Raw genomic sequence first — 19,972 nt, forward strand, 5'->3', positions numbered from 1 at the left:
CCCGCATGCTAGATTGAATAGGACAGCTCTCCATATATTGTACAAATCCTCACTGTTAGTGAATGAGAAGATCAAAATATTGATGTTTATTTAAATTAGACTATTCATTAAATGTAAGCTATTACTTCTACTGCCTACTTGCATCACTAGTTTTAGCTCAGTATTTTGATCTTCTCATTCACCAACAGTGAGAATTTGTACCAAATATCATTTTTAAAAAGTAATATTCTTAATTACTGGCCAAACATAAAAAATGAAATTTTTCACTTTGGACGGTCAATTTGAAGTAAAATAATAATGTAAGATATCAAGATTCATTGTCTGTTTATCCTGAAAGCTTTATAATATCCTTTAAATTTACAATGTGGGATATCCCCAATCCTCAAAAAATAACTAAGAAAAATCTGAAAATATCTTTTAATCAAAGCTTGGCATTACATGATGGGCCAAGCGCAACATAAAAGATAATAATTCACCAACAATTAAAATGCTTCAGAACAGTGCTTACCATTAAAGCTATACACATATAATTAATTATTTATATTAAAGTAACAATTTCACTGAAATGTCAACACTATTTCTTATGTTTATCCATTTTTCAAAAAAAAACATATACATGTACCAATGCATTTAACCCATAACCTGATGAATTTGTGTAATATATTTGAACTGTTTTGAATATGGTACAGTCCATTCCAACTTGAAGGGATTTCAGTGTCAAAATACAAAAAGTGGGCAACCAACATTATAGAGCCTGATCAGATTACACTGATGTGAAGGTTCTATACTTGTGGCAAAGTCTAAACACTTTCAGTCCCAGCAGGGTATGGATAAAAAATACAAAATCATTCAATTGTTAAATCATGACAACAATTTCGTAAAAGATCCAAGAAATTTCTACATTTATTAATCACAGAAATTTTCACCATCCATTTTAGTGATTGTTAATTTGTGTCAACATTTTCCAACTTGAGTAGCATATAACACAATGGAATGTTCTTGAAGTTCTTGTCATTTATTTTTAGTATTTTTCCGTATTTCAGTTGTAGTAATCTTTGTTTGGTATTTTTCCACTTGAGTTACAGAGTAAGCAGAAATAAAATTATGGTGTTATTTTTATCCTGTCACTATTTCCTGTGTTATATATAGCACATTGAAATGTTAGGTGGGTTAAATTATTTTCTCAGTACATTTTTCACATTTATAACAACAATAACAAGCAATCTACTGCTGGTTGATCCAATTTAGAGTACTTTTCCACACAAGTAACAGTAAGCACAATCTAAAGACATTTCAATACTTTTTCAGCATGAGTAGTAATTATGCAATAAGGTTTAATCAAATTTATCATCCCCCCCAATCAAAGCAGCTATTGCAAACATTAATACAATGAAACATTGTTACATACATTCATTTATATTTCTAAGAAATATGAAATCTCGGAGGTTGATTTCCTTTTTTTTGGAATACATTTTCACACGATTTGCACATAGCAAAATAATTTCCTCAAATTGGAATTAGTAAAGTATTAATTCACATGAATATAAAGTAGCACAACTGTATTTAAAATTTTTGTCTCCACCATTTTTCAAGAATACCAGATACCAAAGCCGATTCTTGAGACAGAAAACAAGTAAATCATCACTGTTCAAAAACGAAGAGGAGAAATTGAAACTGAATCTCAAGAAGGATGATTTATTTTTGTCAGTTTACATAAAAACATCAGAGATAATATTATATGAACAAGTATAAGTATATATTGCGTGGTAGTTAAGGTGCATCACAAGTTAAAATGGCGTGTGTAGTCGTATTCTATGGTCGGAATTACAGCTTGAACGAACTTCAAGAATATCATTAAATACCTGAATAAACAGTTAAGGATATAATGTGTTGATGTTAATTTTGTTAGAAAAATAAAACAATATAATATATAGCCATATCACTTACCCTCCCTCCCTACACCCTCTCCCCTACACACTTGACACTAAGACCTAGTTTTATTTATTTAGGGTGTTAATTGTATTTTTCAAAAATACATTAACACCCTAAATAAATAAAACTATGTCTTCAATGACATTTTTCTATAATGTAAGTTTGCATCAAGTTAATGTTTCATACATTATTCAGGCATGTTACAAGAGTTTTCTAGTTTCCGAAATAATCATGTTAAAGATTATAAGAATCTTACACTGGCTGTCGGTACAGACTGGAATATCTAGCTCCAGGGTAACTGTTTACGGCGATTATGAGGCTCTGCATTACACACTTTCTTCTTATGGTTGCATATGAACTTACAAACTTCATTCATAACCGTAAAAGGACATCATCCTTAGAACGCAATTAATTCATAAAAGGCCCGTGGCAATGACATCATTTAAAACATGCAACTTTTCTTTCATGGGGGATTTAAGACTAATAATATCTGTCAAATTTTGCAGTTCGGATCGTAATATCCGTCCCGAGGTGACCCGCCCATGACATATGTCAGATATTTTTTCTTGCATATTCTACCATATTCCATTATATTTTTAATTCTTTATCTTTAATTTCAATAAAAATTTATATCATTACAACCGTAACTATTTTCTTACAACAGTGTATGAATTACAACTTCATTCATAGCGGTAAAATGACATCCTAAGCGTGCTATTGTACAGCACGCGACTCATCTGGCACCCCCCATGCCAGATGAAATTTCCGGCATGGGTAAAACTCACGGAAACGTCAGTCTGATATGCAAGAAAGGGTTTTAAAGCACCGTTGTTAACGGGAGATAATCCTGTCTGATATGCAAGAAAAACATGTATTTATAAAGGATACATATGAACACCTAGATCACCACCTCCCTCGGCCACCATTTCTATTATCTTCTTCATCACATCTGCATGTCTAAAAATAACATAGTGACAGTTTAAAAATAAAATAATAAAGAGCTAATATGAGCAGTACATATTATCTTAGTATTTTTTCATAGTTCATGTTTCACTGAAAAATTTCTACTATTTTTTTTTTATATTTTTTTCATACTTCTCCTTGAAAAAATAGGGAAGTGCTGTCCCAAAATGAGTAGGATTTGAATAAAGAATTTTCAACTTGTTCCGACAATGATAATTGCATCATATAAGATACTGCAGTTATTTTTTATATTTGGTTTTCATACATACATGAACTGTATCCCATTAAGTTCAAACAGTTTTTCATATGCACACTGTGTGTATATTTAATATCAATGACTGATATTTAACTGCATATCTACAAAATTCTTTGATTGCTGACAATAAACAAGGTGCTAAGTTACTGAAAAATCAAACTGAAAGTTGAAAACGTAATCAGCAATGGTATCAGTCAATTGCCCCTTCCAAACCCAGACACAAAATTTATTTCTTACCTGCAGGGATGTACTGAAGCCATTGGTGGTCCCGGTAGATGTGGATGGGCTTCCATGGTTACTGTTTTCTTAGCATGGTCTTGACTGAAATCTTCATACATCTGCTCTACTGTCAGAGGAGTCCGATTCTTAGAATGAAAAGAAAATTTTTCAAAATTTTGTATCACACATATACATGTAATTACTTATGAAATTTCTTAATTATTTCAAGCATGAAAATGCACAATAGTAGAAACACCAATCTTTCAATGGCTCAATGGATGGCTTGCCCACATCTCTGTCCCTGGAGGAATATTAAACCACAGCCATACAGGGACTGTGTCTAACACCAGTGACTTTACCTTCTAGCCTAGAAGGACCCTCAGTAATTCAAAACTGATGACAAATATTATAATTTTGTTTGAGCTTAAACATTTCAATGAAACTTCCATGGTTAAAATTTGTGAGACCAATTTTATCAAATACCCCTTTTTGTACAATTTCTTAAATAATTCACTTTCACCTTATCAATAGTTCTCTTTGCCTTTAATTTATGATATACATAAAATATGTTTTGATTACTATTTTACATAAACCTTTTGATTTACAAGTACATGTATATGATTTCCATTTGCTTGAATTTATTATTTCCCTGCCAGTATCTTGACACTAGAACGCAAAATATGGTTGAGTGGTTAACATGTCAGACTAGCAATCAAATAATTTCTAGCTCATGGGTTCAAAGCCCATCAAGGGCAAGTCCTTGCTCCTTGGGCAAGAAACTTTACACTCCTTGCTCAGTGCTGGTTGGTTCCAGGAACGGATTCGTAAGTGTGTCTATAAGCTTACAGCTTCCTACACAATCAAACTAAAATAAATTCTGTATATTACTATAAACCAAATTATTTTGTATGACAATAACTAAACTATATGTATCTAGTGATTTATTTGCTCTTACCTCATCATACCCGTACAACCATAGCCTTGGTGTTTGGTAATATTTATCATAAGTTATGTTGAGATCATAGGTTCGTGTCTGCAACACACCACTCTCAGATTCTGATATCTGCCGCTCTACATTAGTCTTTACAACTAAAGTGGCCTGAAATATAGGCGAGTTAAGAAATGCTCGTTAATATAAATGTTCCTGCTCAATGGAAGTAAATCAAGTGTTTGCTGACCTGTACTTTTTAAGTTATACAAAATTTTTGTAACATAAATATTCTGAATTTTACATACAAGAAAAATACTATATTTCAAATTGTACGTCCTATTTATATTGAACATGTATTTTACAAAATCTGTTGCCCAGTTGAATAGTTTGGGCGCATTATCAACAATGCAAGCCAATGAATTGGAGTTTATATTATGAACACTATAATCCATGTGTAAAACAAGATATACAAAAACCTGTAGTCAGAGCAGTTATAACTTTCATCTAGTGTATATCAAACACTTCAATGCTTTCTGGCAATAGAGCATAATTATAACTTGTATAATGCCAGTCTTAAAATTATTAGAAATACTTCTTCTGAACGTTCTTTCAATTCTACAAAACTTGAATCCGCATATTGCTACTAAGTAGAAAACTTACTGTGTCATTTTCTTCTAGCATTCCACTTTCTTCAAATGCCTCCATATCCATAGCTTCACCATCATCATCATCATCGTCATCATCATCATCTTTAGCTGTTGACACACCTCCATCTGCGGAAGATGTCTTATCCTGCAAACATCAAGATTAAAATTTGTTTGTTAGGTTTTAATGTCAACTTTAAGCAAATTTTTGATAATATCTTGCAGTTTGTTCATCTAACCAGCATTCCAGGGTAACTTACTGATAATTACTTACATCTCTGCATGTGACTGACCTATTAATGCCACATTATTTCTGAATCAGTAGTGAGATACAAATGACTATTGGCCTAATTGTCACTAAGATCAACTGTCACAGAGAAATTCATGAACATTAAACAAGTGAACCTCTGGTTTACAGATCAGATGCTCTCCCCTATTGAGTTTTGTGGACAGACTAACATTCAAAATAAGAAAAAGAAAACTCCATGCTGGAAATTTCATCAAGGGGAATAATTCAATTAACACTGATGGTAGAATAGGTGATCTATCAAAACCCTATAATTAACATTAAAGACATGTTTGTTGTTTCATATCATTGTGAAAACCTCCTGAAGTTGGAGAGATTAAACTTGCATGCAAAACATCCATAAGGAATTTATTTAAGTTCATCAAGGGGAATAACTCAGTAGTCTAGGCTAGAAGTAAGCTGATTTTAAAACAGCATGCCTCCAGATTTATGCTCAATTCCATGCAGTAGAAATATTGTGATAAATAAAACAAAATCAGTTATTAATTGCAGGTAACATGTAAATTATTACTTGAGTCTTTTTTACCTTCTTTTAAATCTTAGTACATTTTTCTCAAATTTGATTCCTTGAAATATTTTTGTTAATCTGGAGGCATGCAGCTTTAATTCTTAGCCTACTGTCAGCAACAGATTCTACTTATGTAACCAGTGCAGGCCAAAATCATGGTCTACACTGTCTGCATTTCAGTTAGTATATACTAGCGTATTTTCAAATGTTCCCTATAAACAATGGATGGTTTTGTCTAGACCGAAAGATGGTCAAGTCCATTTATTTAAAGATCTATCATGTGGTAAGGGTTAATCTGCTTGATTCACTGTATGAATTTTTTATTGGTTTTCACATTAAACAAACACAATACATGTCATACGAAGACTTCCCAGCTTTATTGGGGTAGGAAGACCTCAGGTGCTCCTCCAAGCGTTATTTTTGGCACAAACTGGAACCTGAGTAGAACCACTTACTTTCCATAAGCTAGCTGGGTAGCTTCCTCACATGAAAGAATCCTGGTAGGATTCGAACAAACAGTTGTGAGGGGCAAGTGGTGTATGCTTTAATGAATTTAGTACACAATAGTTACTTACTTTGGAATCTAAGGTCATATCAGAGACAGCTTCTTGTACCTGACCCATCTGTGGATCTGTAAAAATTAATAGTAAGATATAAAATGAAATACAATGATACATAAATGTCCATTCAAATGCCCAAAATAAGGGCAGTATTATTAGCAGAACCTTTTGCTAAGATTTGAGGTAGCATAAAATGTGCTAATTATATTTTGTTTTTATAATACTAATTAAAGTAAATTTATGAAGATTTTCTATCAATCGATCTTAATGTTTTTTTACTTGTTTTAATATCTACATTAAATATAAAATTAAAATTATGTTACACTTGTTTTGTTTATGCAGGGATGCTTTTAGCTAAATTTTTCACTTCATACCAGGGATGTCCCAAAATGTTGTAAACTAAATTATTTTCTCTTGAACCCAACGTCATTACTTAATAAAATTTACCAGATATCTTCATTGGTCATTTGTGAATTTACCTGCTCAGAATTAAAAGCTACTATTTTCAATAACACTTTTTATCACAGTATTAACATTAAAATTACAACTTACCAGGTGGGAAATAAGACATTACTCAGTGTTGTAAGCATTCTTCTTAATAATAAATTATTTGCCATTTGTATAAAAAAAAACAACAAGAAAAACAAGGGTGTGTAATAATTATAAAAACATGATCTGTGAATGTTTTTTTTATGTAAGATTTACCAGCATAATGATGTGTATCTACCCATCCACCATCAGGGTCGTTCTCTTCTATCACTTTCTCTTGCTCTTCCTGGTGGTTATCTACCTGCTTTACTCGTTTATAACATGGTACTGGAAATAATCACACATAAATCTTACATACTGACTTAATATAACAATACATGCTTTACTCGTTTATAACATGGTACTGGAAATAATCACACATAAATCTTACATACTAAATCAATGTTACAATATTATCAATAAAACAAACTGTTCTACACACTTAATTAAAAATACAATAGTAACAACAGAACAAAGTAAGAAAAATATTGGACTACAATGTATCTTTTGTAACAAAAATGTCAATTAAATAGAGGATATTGAATGAGAGTATTCAGTAATAATTTTATTGAGCCACTAGCATTTCTTATTTTATTTAACAAGTTCAATAAATTTGGTAATGAACCTACACAAATATAATATTCTATTTATCACATACCAAAATAAAGACTGTTTAAAGTGAAAAATAATATTTTATTATTTACACGCTTATAGTGTAACATTTAGCGCAACTTCACACTATGGTTGTATAAAGCATATGATGTCATACGGTCAAGTCAAAATATATGCATGGCCATGTAATACCAGTTTTACAGAGTCACGAAAGCTGCACAGGTATGTGATGAACATAGTATTAACAGAACAAAAAGTACACAATCAACCAATGATTTCTGATAACATATTTAGTCATTTCAAATTGGTAAACTATAGAGATGCGTTTAGGTTTTTTTTTTATCTATTTCTAAGAAAAGAATTATTTTGACAAAGGTTATAACAGTTTCACTGCTTAACATGCTCTATCAGCCTCTATATCCCATTAAAATTGAAAATAGAATTAAAATATTAATTCAAGTTTTCTCCTCCAAATAGGATCATAAAATGTTGCTTGTGAATCTTTAAAATTTCATACCAGTATACCGTTTTGCTTGGCAACACTGGTTAAACAATGCATTAAGGTTTTTGCTTCACTTCTTGGATGTTTAATGTTATTTATACTAAAGATGTTATCAATACAAACTGAGACTTAATACAAGCAACCTTTCTTAAGCACTTTGCAACAACCTTAATGTTCACAAGTTAGGGGCTAAATTGATAGTGGAAATTTAGGTCATTGTGATATTTTTTTCCTCACAATTTTGAGCACACCATTTCTAAAGTTCCAAAACTCCTACAGGTATGGGCTATGTTCACATAACAATGGCAGTCATTTAAGCCAATTGTAATTTTACATGTACTGTGACATATTATTCTAGTTCATCAGATTGTGTATTTTTGTTTTCTTAAAATATGAATGGATTGATATCAAATACACATGACCTAAATCTTTATATCCTGATAACCAACATATATCTATTGACATATTTAACCACTAGGGTCAATACCCTAACCCTTGCAACTGTTGAGTTCCTGAACTTCTGAACTCTTTTATTATGTGAGGCAGTGACACTACTTGATAACCTAAATTGTTTATAAATAACAGGGAAAGCTGTTGGAAATAGTAAGAAGTGTGGAAGTTCAAACCTCCCATATTTTGACAATTAAAAAGAAATTAAAATAAAATATGAGTCATTTATTGACTACACTTTGACTTCTGTGACTGATCATAGCACAATCTTAAATCATTATAACAGAAACATTTTAAGTGGGGAGAAATTGGGGGTAGTTTTTGAGTTATCTGCCCTTGAACTTGAAAATTTGGATTAAATAAACACTAAGTTCATTATGTAAACTGATAAATAGGAATGTAATAAAACTTAAGTTATTAAAAAAACTTCAAAGTATCCTTATAATATACAAGCCACTACATGGTCTCATCTAAAAATTAAATTTTACAATGATGATCTTTCCATACAATTCATTATAAGGACTCTGATAGCTAAAAGAAACATAACTATTCTTATTTAAATTGTCAGTAACAATAATTTACAGTTATTTATTTGAAGAACATAACTCCCTTATTACAAATTTTGTTAATTGTTTCTAAAAGAATTTATAGTTTTTTAAGTCAATTAATTTATCTTATCATACTGTTGATTTTACCAGTTGTAACTTGTATTAATAAGATAATAACAGGTTGAATCTAAGACTTACCATTTTTTGTAATGAGAAATTGTTTATCTGCTGGTAGGTATGGTTTTCTCTTAGATTCTTCCCCAGCTGACCAGTGCCATGTTGGACAATGATGTACTAAATGATCACCTGCTGCCACAAACTGTCATATAAAATAGCAAAGTATTAACATATTTATATAGTACTGAGTGTATTTATATCATGCTATAAGCAGCACTAAAATTAGTATGTCTTATTCAGGTTATAAATATGATTGTAATGATAAAAATTTAACAGTAGTTCTCTTATCCCCCCTTTTTTCCAAGAAAAAAAAAGATAATATACAATGGCAAACAGGCAAAACTTTTTATTTGTTAGGATGAAGTTTTACTAAAGTATGTATTGCTTAAATTCAGATAGTTTTGATTTCTGTTAGGGGCCTTGACAGTACATACCTTTTTTAACAAATTGAATGATAAAAAGACTTACATGTACTTTCATAAATTCACTTGACTGGTCATATTAAATAACCATTTTATCTTTAATTTAAAGTGCATATTAGTTACTATCAAAGTTCAAGTAAATTATCAAAGACAGCAGACTTTCATTATAGAAGACAGTAAAATTTGGGTCTTATGATTAGATTACTATCTTGCTATCCAGGACAAGTTAGTGGTAATAAATTATAAACTTATTAGATTTTTATTCTCTACACCTTTTTATCTTTAAAACAGATATTTTAGTATTTTTTAATCTTTTAATCACCATCCTTATTGAAGCTATTCACAAGTTCCAGATACAAAGTAGCCTACACTGAACTTGCAATGGGGGTTTGCATTTTTTTTCTAAAATTAATGATTTGGAGAATATTTATTTACATTAATAGATCTATATAACAGATAATATGGGCTATGTAAAGATTTTGAGTAACAAAAAGAAAAATTAATTTATTCTCGTTTATGCCTAAAATGAGTAATAATGTGAATTTAAGAGCAAGTTTACCTCTTCTGGAGTTATAACACCAGTTTCCTTGAACTTTGACTCCTGAAATATAAACAGTAAACAATTAAAATAATTATAAATAACTCCAGATCATTTATAAAAATAGATTTTTCTTTCATAAATGAAAGAGGAAGTACATTGCTTTAAAAACATTGTTTCATGCTCCATTTTCTTGTACGAAGTCTTAAACATATATTTAAACAGTTGCAAAAATATTCAATGCCGTATAAATAGACATTTACATAAAGAAAGTATTATTATAATTAGTGTTTTTCAATGTTATGATCTATCCGAAATCAGTTTAGTTTATGACGCATCAAAATGTCAATTTTCCGAGCACAAACCTTTAGGACAGGTGTAAGATATTCAGCAACACCTAGAGCAGTACCCTTAACAGTGTTAAAAATGTTCTGCATTGCCATTTTACACCGTCATCAACACGATTTCGAAAATAAATCGAAGTCCAAACTCTCTTTTCCGGATAGGACGTTATGTGACTTCAAGATTGAAGAGTCTACTTTCAGTTTCATTAGTATTCGCGATGCAGCTGTCAAACTCGAATGGTGATAAAAATGTGTGAAAAAGAGCATAAATGCGAGTGTGCACACAGTTCAACTAACCCGTCTGTTCAACAAACATTAGAAGAACTAGATTTTAGTAGGGGTATATGGACAGCCGCATTAGACGGATCATATGAAGATGTTGTGAAATTTCTTGAGAAGAAAAACGACCCAGTTGACAAATGTGACACTTCAGGCTACACAGCTCTAGTATGGCAATTTCTTTCAGATAATTTTTGATTTATAGCCTTTATCTAATGCTTTAGTAACACATTTTCAGAAAGCTCTATGGTATTTAAAATGTTTCATTTGACATAAGATAGTAGGTTTTAACACATTTTCTCAAATTCTGCAGTATAGATCTTCATAACAATTGTAGTTTTTAGTCATTTTTGACTTGTTTTCGATCAAAATCATGGATATTGCACATATGATAACACGATTATCATTTCTATCTATCTTCCATTAATGTCAAACCCCTAGCGGGGACGTAGACATGACTCTAGACAAGTCACTTCAGAGACAGCTATGAGATACAAAGGAATCTGGCTCTTATTGAGGACGAGTTGATCAAAAGTAGGGGACGAGTTGACTAAAAAGGTGACGAGTTGACCACGGGACAAGTTGACCACGGGACGAGTTGACCTGATTGCGTATTTAATGACTTGAATTTATGATAGGAATTTCACGGATAATTACAGGCATGTTAGTATGTTTAAAAGTAATGTTCATATTTTTAATTCATGATGACCCGTTGCTAATGTTGAGAGAACTTGTGGGTCAACCCTTTTGCCAAATATGTCAAGTCATTGTATTGTAACTGTCTACATGTATGTATATGTCTACTTTTTTGGCAATAAAATATGTTTAAATCATAAATCAATTCATGATGAAGTTGGAGGTCATCAGGATTACTTTTGTTTGAACAGAGTTATTGCCCTTGCTGCTGAAACTAATAATTGCCCTTGCTGTTGACACATTCCAGAATTAATTTGATCTCAGAGTTATAGCCCTTGCTAGTGAAACTTCTCAGCTGTGATTTTTGAGAGGAAGGGGAGATAATATACTGAATTTGCTTTTTATATTTGCAGCATTATGCAAGTAGAAATGGTCACACAAGAATATGTAAACTGTTGCTTGACAATAATGCCTCACCAAATATTCAGACACGTTCAGGTGGTGTGACACCTCTCCATAGGGCTGCGTATTGCGGACATACAGATATAGTGGAACTACTTCTAAAGCATGGAGCTGACCCTTTGATAGCAGATTCTGATGGAAAACTTCCCTTACACAAAGTATGTGAGAGTTTATTGCTACCTTTTGTTATCAAGCTGTAAGCAGATTAAACCCAGCCTACCAGTAGAAATCTAATCCAATATTTTCACCAGACAGTATATAGATATCGCATTGCTTCAATTTTTTTTCTAACCAAATACTCACAATTATTTTCATGCAATAAGGAATCAAATGAAAAGTGAATTCATTCAATATGTCTGTTATGATTTTAATGAATTTTTTCTCTTTTTCTACCAGGCTGCTGAAAAGGGTTTTGCACCTGTAGTAGAGATATTAATGAAAGCAGCAAAAGACAGTGTTTTCCATAAAGATAACAGAGGTCGCACTCCAACAGACTGTGTCACAAAAGAGTGTTCAAATGTGAAATCTCTTCTTGAATTAAAACAAGAGCAATCCTGAAATACGATGTTAAGTCACAAGTAGACCAATTAGCTGCAGAGTGTTGTGTGAAATAATGATATAAATGTGACAGAACCTGAATTACTGTTATTTCCCAACAGAACTGTGAACAGCTAAGACAAAAGAAAGTGGTTTAATTTTAGAAATCTCAAACAACAGAGCTTTAAGAAAACCTCCTCTGAACTTGTTTTGGTGCACAAATTTTTTTACTTGCACTCCTAAATTTTCATTTGTTTATAGTCAGCCGAATTTTTTTGGACAATCAGTGGACATGATGTTAAAATAACTATAAAACTCTTACAGTATCTGCTAGTTTGTTTCATAGTTAAGGGACCTTTCTGTTGAAAATGTGTCAGAGTTAAATCGTATACATATACATGCACAGTGCATTAACTGGAGTGCAGGTATTAGTTACCCGCACTCCAGAGCATGTCCATTGATTGGCTCATTTTTGCTGGGGTTTACTTATTGTGACGGCAGAGAAAGGGAAAGCGATAGAAATATCATATTCAGATGCTCGTTCATTGGTTACTTTTTTCTGGGGTTTCATATTTTGACAACAGGGAACGTGTTTTTTTGTTTGACTATGATACAAAAGAGAAAGAACATCAAAACATCGGCGATCTGATTAAATACTCAGGGGCTATGCCCCCCTTGTACAAATCAGATAGTCTCGTGTTTCAATGCTCTTTCTATTACATAGAGCAGAGTATCTGGCTTGAGGGTAACTTTAACTGAGAGTAACTAGACAGTTCTATTGAGACAAAAGTCCAGTGTTTTTTTCTTCTTGCCTATTTCATACCAATTACAGTGGAAAACGATTTACAAAAACATTTTTCATTTAGTACACTTGATAGTAGCATAACTTATGAATTTACAATCTTATTCATAACGAATGGAAGGATGTCATCACAACGTCATGTACACAACTCATTTATTAAGGCGCCAGACTCAGAATGATGTTATTTGAAGCATATACCTTATCTTACATGTGGAGACCGCAAGATACCATTTTCCACACAGCTTCCACAACAGTATGATATGCGAGAAACAAATTTGTATTTCTCAGGACTAGTGGGTCACCTAAACATGAGAGAAAAATAACAACAAGACATATCACTCTTAAATAGAATTTATTCAATGCTGGCAGGACGGTGGGATAACAAGTTAGATGCTAACAAGTATTATATCAGATCTAGAAAGATATAAAAAAACCAGATACATGTATAATCATTCTACAAGAGTGACCACCCTTGATACTACTGTGCCTTGTATAGCCTGAAAGGTATCTTAAATTTAACTGTAGACATTTTAAACTCATGATACAAGATAATAGAACCAATAACATGAAAATTATCATATTAAAAAGTTTCTTTGTTGTTACTTCCAAGTGTTGACATAAACTTTTCCCGTCATAATGTAGTAATTTGTTTAATACGCCAGTGCTCTTGGAAACAGAATTTATAAAATACTAAACAGATACAACCGAATTAATGAATACTTAACAGTGAATAACAAATCCTAAACAGTTTAAGAAGTCTGCAGTGTATGTTAAACAAGCAATTATCATAGTATTGCAAGCAATCCATAAGTCCCCTACCGGTTAGAACCCCAGCAACTTTCTGATGGGCCATTGGCCAGTCAATTTTACCAGTGAATGAATGACATGAATGAACTTAAATCTTTTGAGTTCTAAGTTTGTCTATATCACAGTAATGTGTTAAGTTTCCCTGGCCTAGTAAGGAAATTATGTTTATACAACCTTGTCATATTATTACGATGTGGGATTTAAAAGTAAATCCTATAAGGAATGAAGAAGTTGGAGTGAAAAATACCAATTTCTCAAAAAAAATCTAAGTTCAAGGGGGACATAATTCTGGAAATAGTCTTGCTAGAGTATTTAACCTTCTCAAAAATGTTGAGTGATAAAAAGAAACATATATATGAAGTTTGAAGTAGATACATTAGGAAATAAAGAAGTTATTTAAAAAAGACAACATTTTTTTTCCATCAAAATTCTAAGTTCAAGGGAGGTAATACTGATAATTTTTGTGCTAGAGTTGTAAACCTTGTCACATATGATGTGGTTGATGACTAGAAACTTATATTTAAAGTTTGAAGTAAACACCTTAAGAAATAAAGAACTTATAGTGAAAAAGCTGAAAATTTTTGAAATTCAGGCTATTTGTTGCCATAGCAACCAGAATTTTCAACATAGGAAGAAAAGAAAAAGATGTGCATAATCTCCAGACTGCCATCTACCCATATTTCAAGTTTCATAAAAATATTTTCAGTACTTTTTGAGTTATCACTGGATCCAGTTTATGTGTTAAAATTTGCCATATTTTCAGACTATTTGTTGCCATAGCAACCAGAATTTTCAACATAGGAAGAAAAAAAAGACGTGCATAATCTCCATACTGCCATCTATCCATATATCAAGTTTCATAAAAATATTTTCAGTACTTTTTGCGTTATCGCGGGATCCAGTTTTGTGGACGGACGGACTGACAGACAGACAGACAGACGGAGGGTAAACCTAAAGTCCCCTCCGGTTAAACCGGTAGGGGACTAATAAATGTTCTTTACTACAATTGTAACAAGCCAAAAAAAAAATATATCGCAAAACAAGTAAAGTCGTTCTGTACAAATAAATAAACAAAGTTGGAGTTTTTGAAGACTCGAGATTTCAATATACATTTATTTGAAGTACAATTGTTAAAAGTGAGATTTTTTAACTCTAACCCAGCTAAACAAGTATAATGGACTAGTCTGACTTTGAGATTAGACCTGTCCATTGTGTGTTTTAGGGGTATCAGTATCAACATAATACAAATTAAGCAGCAGACAATACAGAGCCTTGTCAGACTGCATATCAGTCTTAGCTCTGGCCCCACAGGCAAATCATTACGGCCAATAGAAATGGATTATTTTTTATTATTATTAACCAATCAAAATAATGTTTACATGGCAAGAGCAAACTGTAACAGTAGTCAATACATCAATATTTTACTAGATATATTTTTTAAATTATCAAAATGACATTAAATCAATCAATTGCTAATCTATAAATGTAAATCAAAAAAAATATACACAACAGAAACGGGGCTTTGATCATTAGTGGCATTTCTATGTATGATAATTTAAACAGTTATCATTTATTACTGCCAATATGACTGCATTCACTACCAAACAAAAATAAGTTATTATACAATCTTGACAAGCATATAGCACTAAAACAAATGTCATACATAATACAAATATTATATCCAGTTCAATAAAACTGGAATGTGTTCATTACATTGGTCCCATGCTTCAATATGACAGGAAAATTTGAGACATAAAATACCTATAATGTATCACATAAGTAATAATACGTCCCGTTTTTCAAACGGGCGTATAAAAAGCACTTTTTTCCATCATGGTTTTGAATGTTGTCAAACACATTTAGTATTATGATCAAAATAAGTATCACTTTTTTCTTTTCTTTGATCATGCCACATTTGTTCACCTATGTTAACACATTACATCTAGTACACATCGGAATAAATAACGCTTAAATTATAATTGCTATTAAACCCATGACATCACTTGTTTTTCAATGTAACATAACCATTACACACACAAGTTTGATATAAAACTTCACAGTCACCAAAGTCAATTTGTGACGTCACTTAAAAATAATGGATCAAAAGGTAATTTTGTTTTTTGTTTTTGGCGTAAAATATCAAGTGATAGTGAGAATCTTGCATTTTGCTGTCATTATATTTTTGATTTAAATTAAACTCTTCATTAATATGTACATATGGCTAAACTGTCTGATATAATGTATACTTTTGTTTGGCATTTAAAACTCTTTTCCAGAGATGATCGCTTTGACACAATTAATGACAAAACCATTTAGTTACATTCTATTCTGATTGTTGGAATATATGGCTGTTGAAAAGACTAACAATATTTCCAACTTTTATCATTTTTAACTTTCAACACAATAAAACAGTGTTTTCCATTTCACTTCTTTGATCATTTGAATCACACTTAACTACCATACTATTTCCCTGGCAGCAGTGTCAAACATTTAAACCATCAGCAGCCGTTTGTAACAAAATATACACATCTCCAATGTAACAGAAATGTCCTGAGAGCTAAGTCACTTTCTTCCCTTGTCTGTAAGTCAATGGACTGTGCAGCTTTGGTTCCCGGCCTTTGTAATGTTCATTAAAGTCTAGACGGAAACTTAGGAACCGTAAACTAACATCCTGGTGACTGGTTACCATCAGCAAGAATTGTTGTACCATATCCTGTAACATAAAATGGTTCCTGGCTTTCAAGACACAGTATCATTTTTGTAAATATATGACAAATTTGAAAACTAAAACAAAATCAATACATACATGTGCAGAACACTTTTTGTGTAACTTGCAAGTGTTCTTGCCTCCTGTATTTGTACTGCCTTATCTTCCCTCAAACAGAAATTTAAACCAATACAAAGGGTTAACAAGAGCACCATTAGGTGGAGCAATAAACAAGATTGCATTTGAGAAAAATGCTATGCCACCGCATTAATACCTAAGCTCTAGGCCTTTTGGGCATTTACAAGAAGGTATTTTAAGTTTTTGAAGCCTTGTACCTTGTACCTACAGACAATAAGATTTTTTTATTTTACTATATGTATATATTGAAAATCAATGACCCCCGGGGCGGGGGCAATTTTGACCCCAGGGCTATAATTTGAACAATCTTGCTAGAGGTTCACTACACAATGTTTCATGCAAAATATCTAACCTCTAGCATTTGTCAATTGCTAGAAGAAATTTTTTTAAAGTTTTTACTATATACATATAACGAAAACCAATGACCCCCGGGGCAGGGCCGATTTTGACCCCAGGGCTATAATTTGAACAATCTGGGTAGAGGTCTACAACACAATGCCTTATGCTCTAGGCCTTTTGGGTCTTTACAAGTAGGTATTTAAAGTTTTTACTATATGTACATATAGTGAAAATACATATAGTGAAAATCAATGACCCCCGGGGCGGGGCCGATTTTGACCCTAGGGCTATAATTTGAACAATCTTGGTAGAGGTCTACCAGGCAATGCCTTATGCAAAATATCTAAGCTCTAGGCTATTTGGGTCTTTACAATAAGGTATTTTAAGTTTTTACTATATGTACATATAGTGAAAATCAATGACCCCGGGGCGGGGCCGATTTTGACCCCAGGGCTATAATTTGAACAATCTTGGTAGAGGTCTACCAGACAATGCCTTATGAAAAATATCTATACTCTAGGCCTTGTGGGTCTTTACAAAAAGATTTTTTAAATTTATTCTTATAATTTCTTTTGGTTGCCATGGCAACCAGATTTCTGCATGGAATGAAATTCTTTGAACAACTTTGGAAGCCCTTCACCCAAGGATCAATCCTGCCAAGTTTGGTTGAAATTGGACTATTGGTTTTTCACAAGAAGATTTTTTACGTTCACTATATAATCTATATAACAATGACCCGGGGCGGGGCCTATTTTGACCCCAGGGCTATAATTTGAACAATGTTGGTAGAGGTCTACCAGACAATGCCTTATGCAAAATATCTAAGCTCTAGGCTATTTGGGTCTTTACAATAAGGTATTTTAAGTTTTTTTTACTATATGTACATATAGTGAAAATCAATGACCCCGGGGCGGGGCCGATTTTGACCCCAGGGCTATAATTTGAACAATCTTGGTAGAGGTCTACCAGACAATGCCTTATGCAAAATATCTAAGCTCTAGGCCTTTTGGGTCTTTACAAGAAGATTTTTTAAATTTGTTCTTATAATTCCTTTTGGTTGCCATGGCAACCAGATTTCTGCATGGAATGAAATTCTTTGAACAACTTTGGAAGCCCTTCACCCAAGGATCAATCCTGCCAAGTTTGGTTGAAATTGGACTACTGGTTTTTCACAAGAAGATTTTTTAAGTTCACTATATAATCTATATAACACACACACACACACACACAAACAAACACACACACACACAGGTGAATCGCTATATGCCACCGCATCGCAGATGCTGCGGTGGCATAAAAATAATCTTTCAATTAAGGAACTTATTAAACATTTATGAAACTTGACAGAACGAACATGAAATTTTGAAATTCATAAAAAACAAGCATTTGATAGTATTGCAGGCAATACAGTAGTCCCCTACCGGTCCCTCAAAAAGTTCTTTAATTGTCATACACTCCTGTGTATTGCCATTTATAATGAATTTGAGGATGAAGTCTGTATTTGAAAATATCGACCACAAAACATTATAAAATAAGTTTGTCTATATCACAGTAATGTGTTAAGTTTCCATGCTTAGTAAGGAAATTATGTTTATACAACCTTGTCATATTATTACGATGTGGGATTTTAAAGTAAATCCTATAAGGAATGAAGAAGTTGGAGTGAAAATACCAGTTTCTCGAAAAAAATCTAAGTTCAAGGGGGACATAATTCTGGAAATAGTCTTGCTAGAGAGTATTTAACCTTCTCAAAAATGTCGAGTGATAATAAGAAACATATATATGAAGTTTGAAGTAGATACATTAGGAAATAAAGAAGTTATTTAAAAAAGACAACATTTTTTTCCCCTAAAAAATCTAAGTTCAAGGGAGGTAATACTGATTTTTTGTGCTAGAGTTATAAACCTTGTCACATATGATGTGGTTGATGACCAGAAACTTATATATTTAAAGTTTGAAGTAAACACCTTAAGAAATAAAGAACATATAGTGTAAAAGCTGAAAAATTTAAATCAGAAATCTTGAAATTCAGGCTATTTGTTGCCATAGCAACCAGAATTTTCAACATAAGAAGAAAAGAAAAAGATGTGCATAATCTCCAGACTGCCATCTACCCATATTTAAAGTTTCATAAAAATATTTTCAGTACTTTTTGAGTTATCACTGGATCCAGTTTATGTGTTAAATTTGCCATATTTTCAGACTATTTGTTGCCATAGCAACCAGAATTTTCAACATAGGAAGAAAAAAAAAAAGACGTGCATAATCTCCATACTGCCATCTATCCATATATCAAGTTTCATAAAAATATTTTCAGTACTTTTTGCGTTATCGCGGGATCCAGTTTTGTGGACGGACGGACTGACGGACTGACAGACAGACAGACGGACAGACAGACGGACAGACAGACAGACGGACAGACGGACGGAGGGTAAACCTAAAGTCCCCTCCGGTTAAACCGGTAGGGGACTAATTACTTAGAGTGACCTTGACCTGAGGGAAGTCAAACCTGCATTCTGAAAATTGTCTCATTATGATTGACATTTCTGCCAAGTAGTTTAAATTTCCTTACATCAGTTTAAAAGATACAGAGTGGGCTTGAAAATTGCTAACAGACCGATGACTAGGTGCATAACATTATACACAAACATTTTTTCAGGTCTATATAAATGATGTAGTAGTATCATGTATATTTCTGATGTTTTGAATAATAAATTGACACAAGAGCATGACCTAAGTCCAAGTTTGATCCTTTATTCTTATAGCCCATAACTGAACAAGATACACATTTTTTTCAGCATGCCCGTTTAAGGGAAGCAAACCT

The 19,972-nt window shown here is 32.4% G+C and overlaps 2 protein-coding genes across 2 annotated transcripts; one reads left to right on the top strand and one right to left on the bottom strand.

Moving 5' to 3' along the window:
• Window positions 1-403: 403 nt before the first annotated feature.
• On the bottom strand, window positions 404-10,602 carry LOC132713016 (ubiquitin-like-conjugating enzyme ATG3). The gene is made up of 10 exons (XM_060695453.1): window positions 10,463-10,602; window positions 10,119-10,160; window positions 9,159-9,279; window positions 7,026-7,136; window positions 6,336-6,391; window positions 4,962-5,093; window positions 4,326-4,469; window positions 3,389-3,516; window positions 2,821-2,889; window positions 404-1,862 (listed from the first exon to the last, which is right to left on the bottom strand). The coding sequence occupies exons 1-10, from the start codon at window positions 10,538-10,540 to the stop codon at window positions 1,781-1,783; spliced, it is 963 nt and encodes a 320-aa protein (XP_060551436.1). The 5' UTR covers window positions 10,541-10,602; the 3' UTR covers window positions 404-1,780.
• A 76-nt stretch (window positions 10,603-10,678) lies between these two features.
• Window positions 10,679-13,759, top strand: LOC132713017 (ankyrin repeat domain-containing protein 39-like). The gene is made up of 3 exons (XM_060695455.1): window positions 10,679-10,888; window positions 11,770-11,976; window positions 12,215-13,759. Exons 1-3 carry the CDS (start codon window positions 10,679-10,681, stop codon window positions 12,374-12,376), a joined length of 579 nt encoding a protein of 192 aa, XP_060551438.1. The 3' UTR covers window positions 12,377-13,759.
• The last annotated feature ends 6,213 nt before the right edge of the window (window positions 13,760-19,972 follow it).

This window comes from Ruditapes philippinarum, unplaced genomic scaffold (genome assembly GCF_026571515.1).
Source record: "Ruditapes philippinarum isolate M1 unplaced genomic scaffold, ASM2657151v2 ctg2158_1_1_1_1, whole genome shotgun sequence".
Lineage (NCBI taxonomy): Eukaryota > Metazoa > Mollusca > Bivalvia > Venerida > Veneridae > Ruditapes > Ruditapes philippinarum.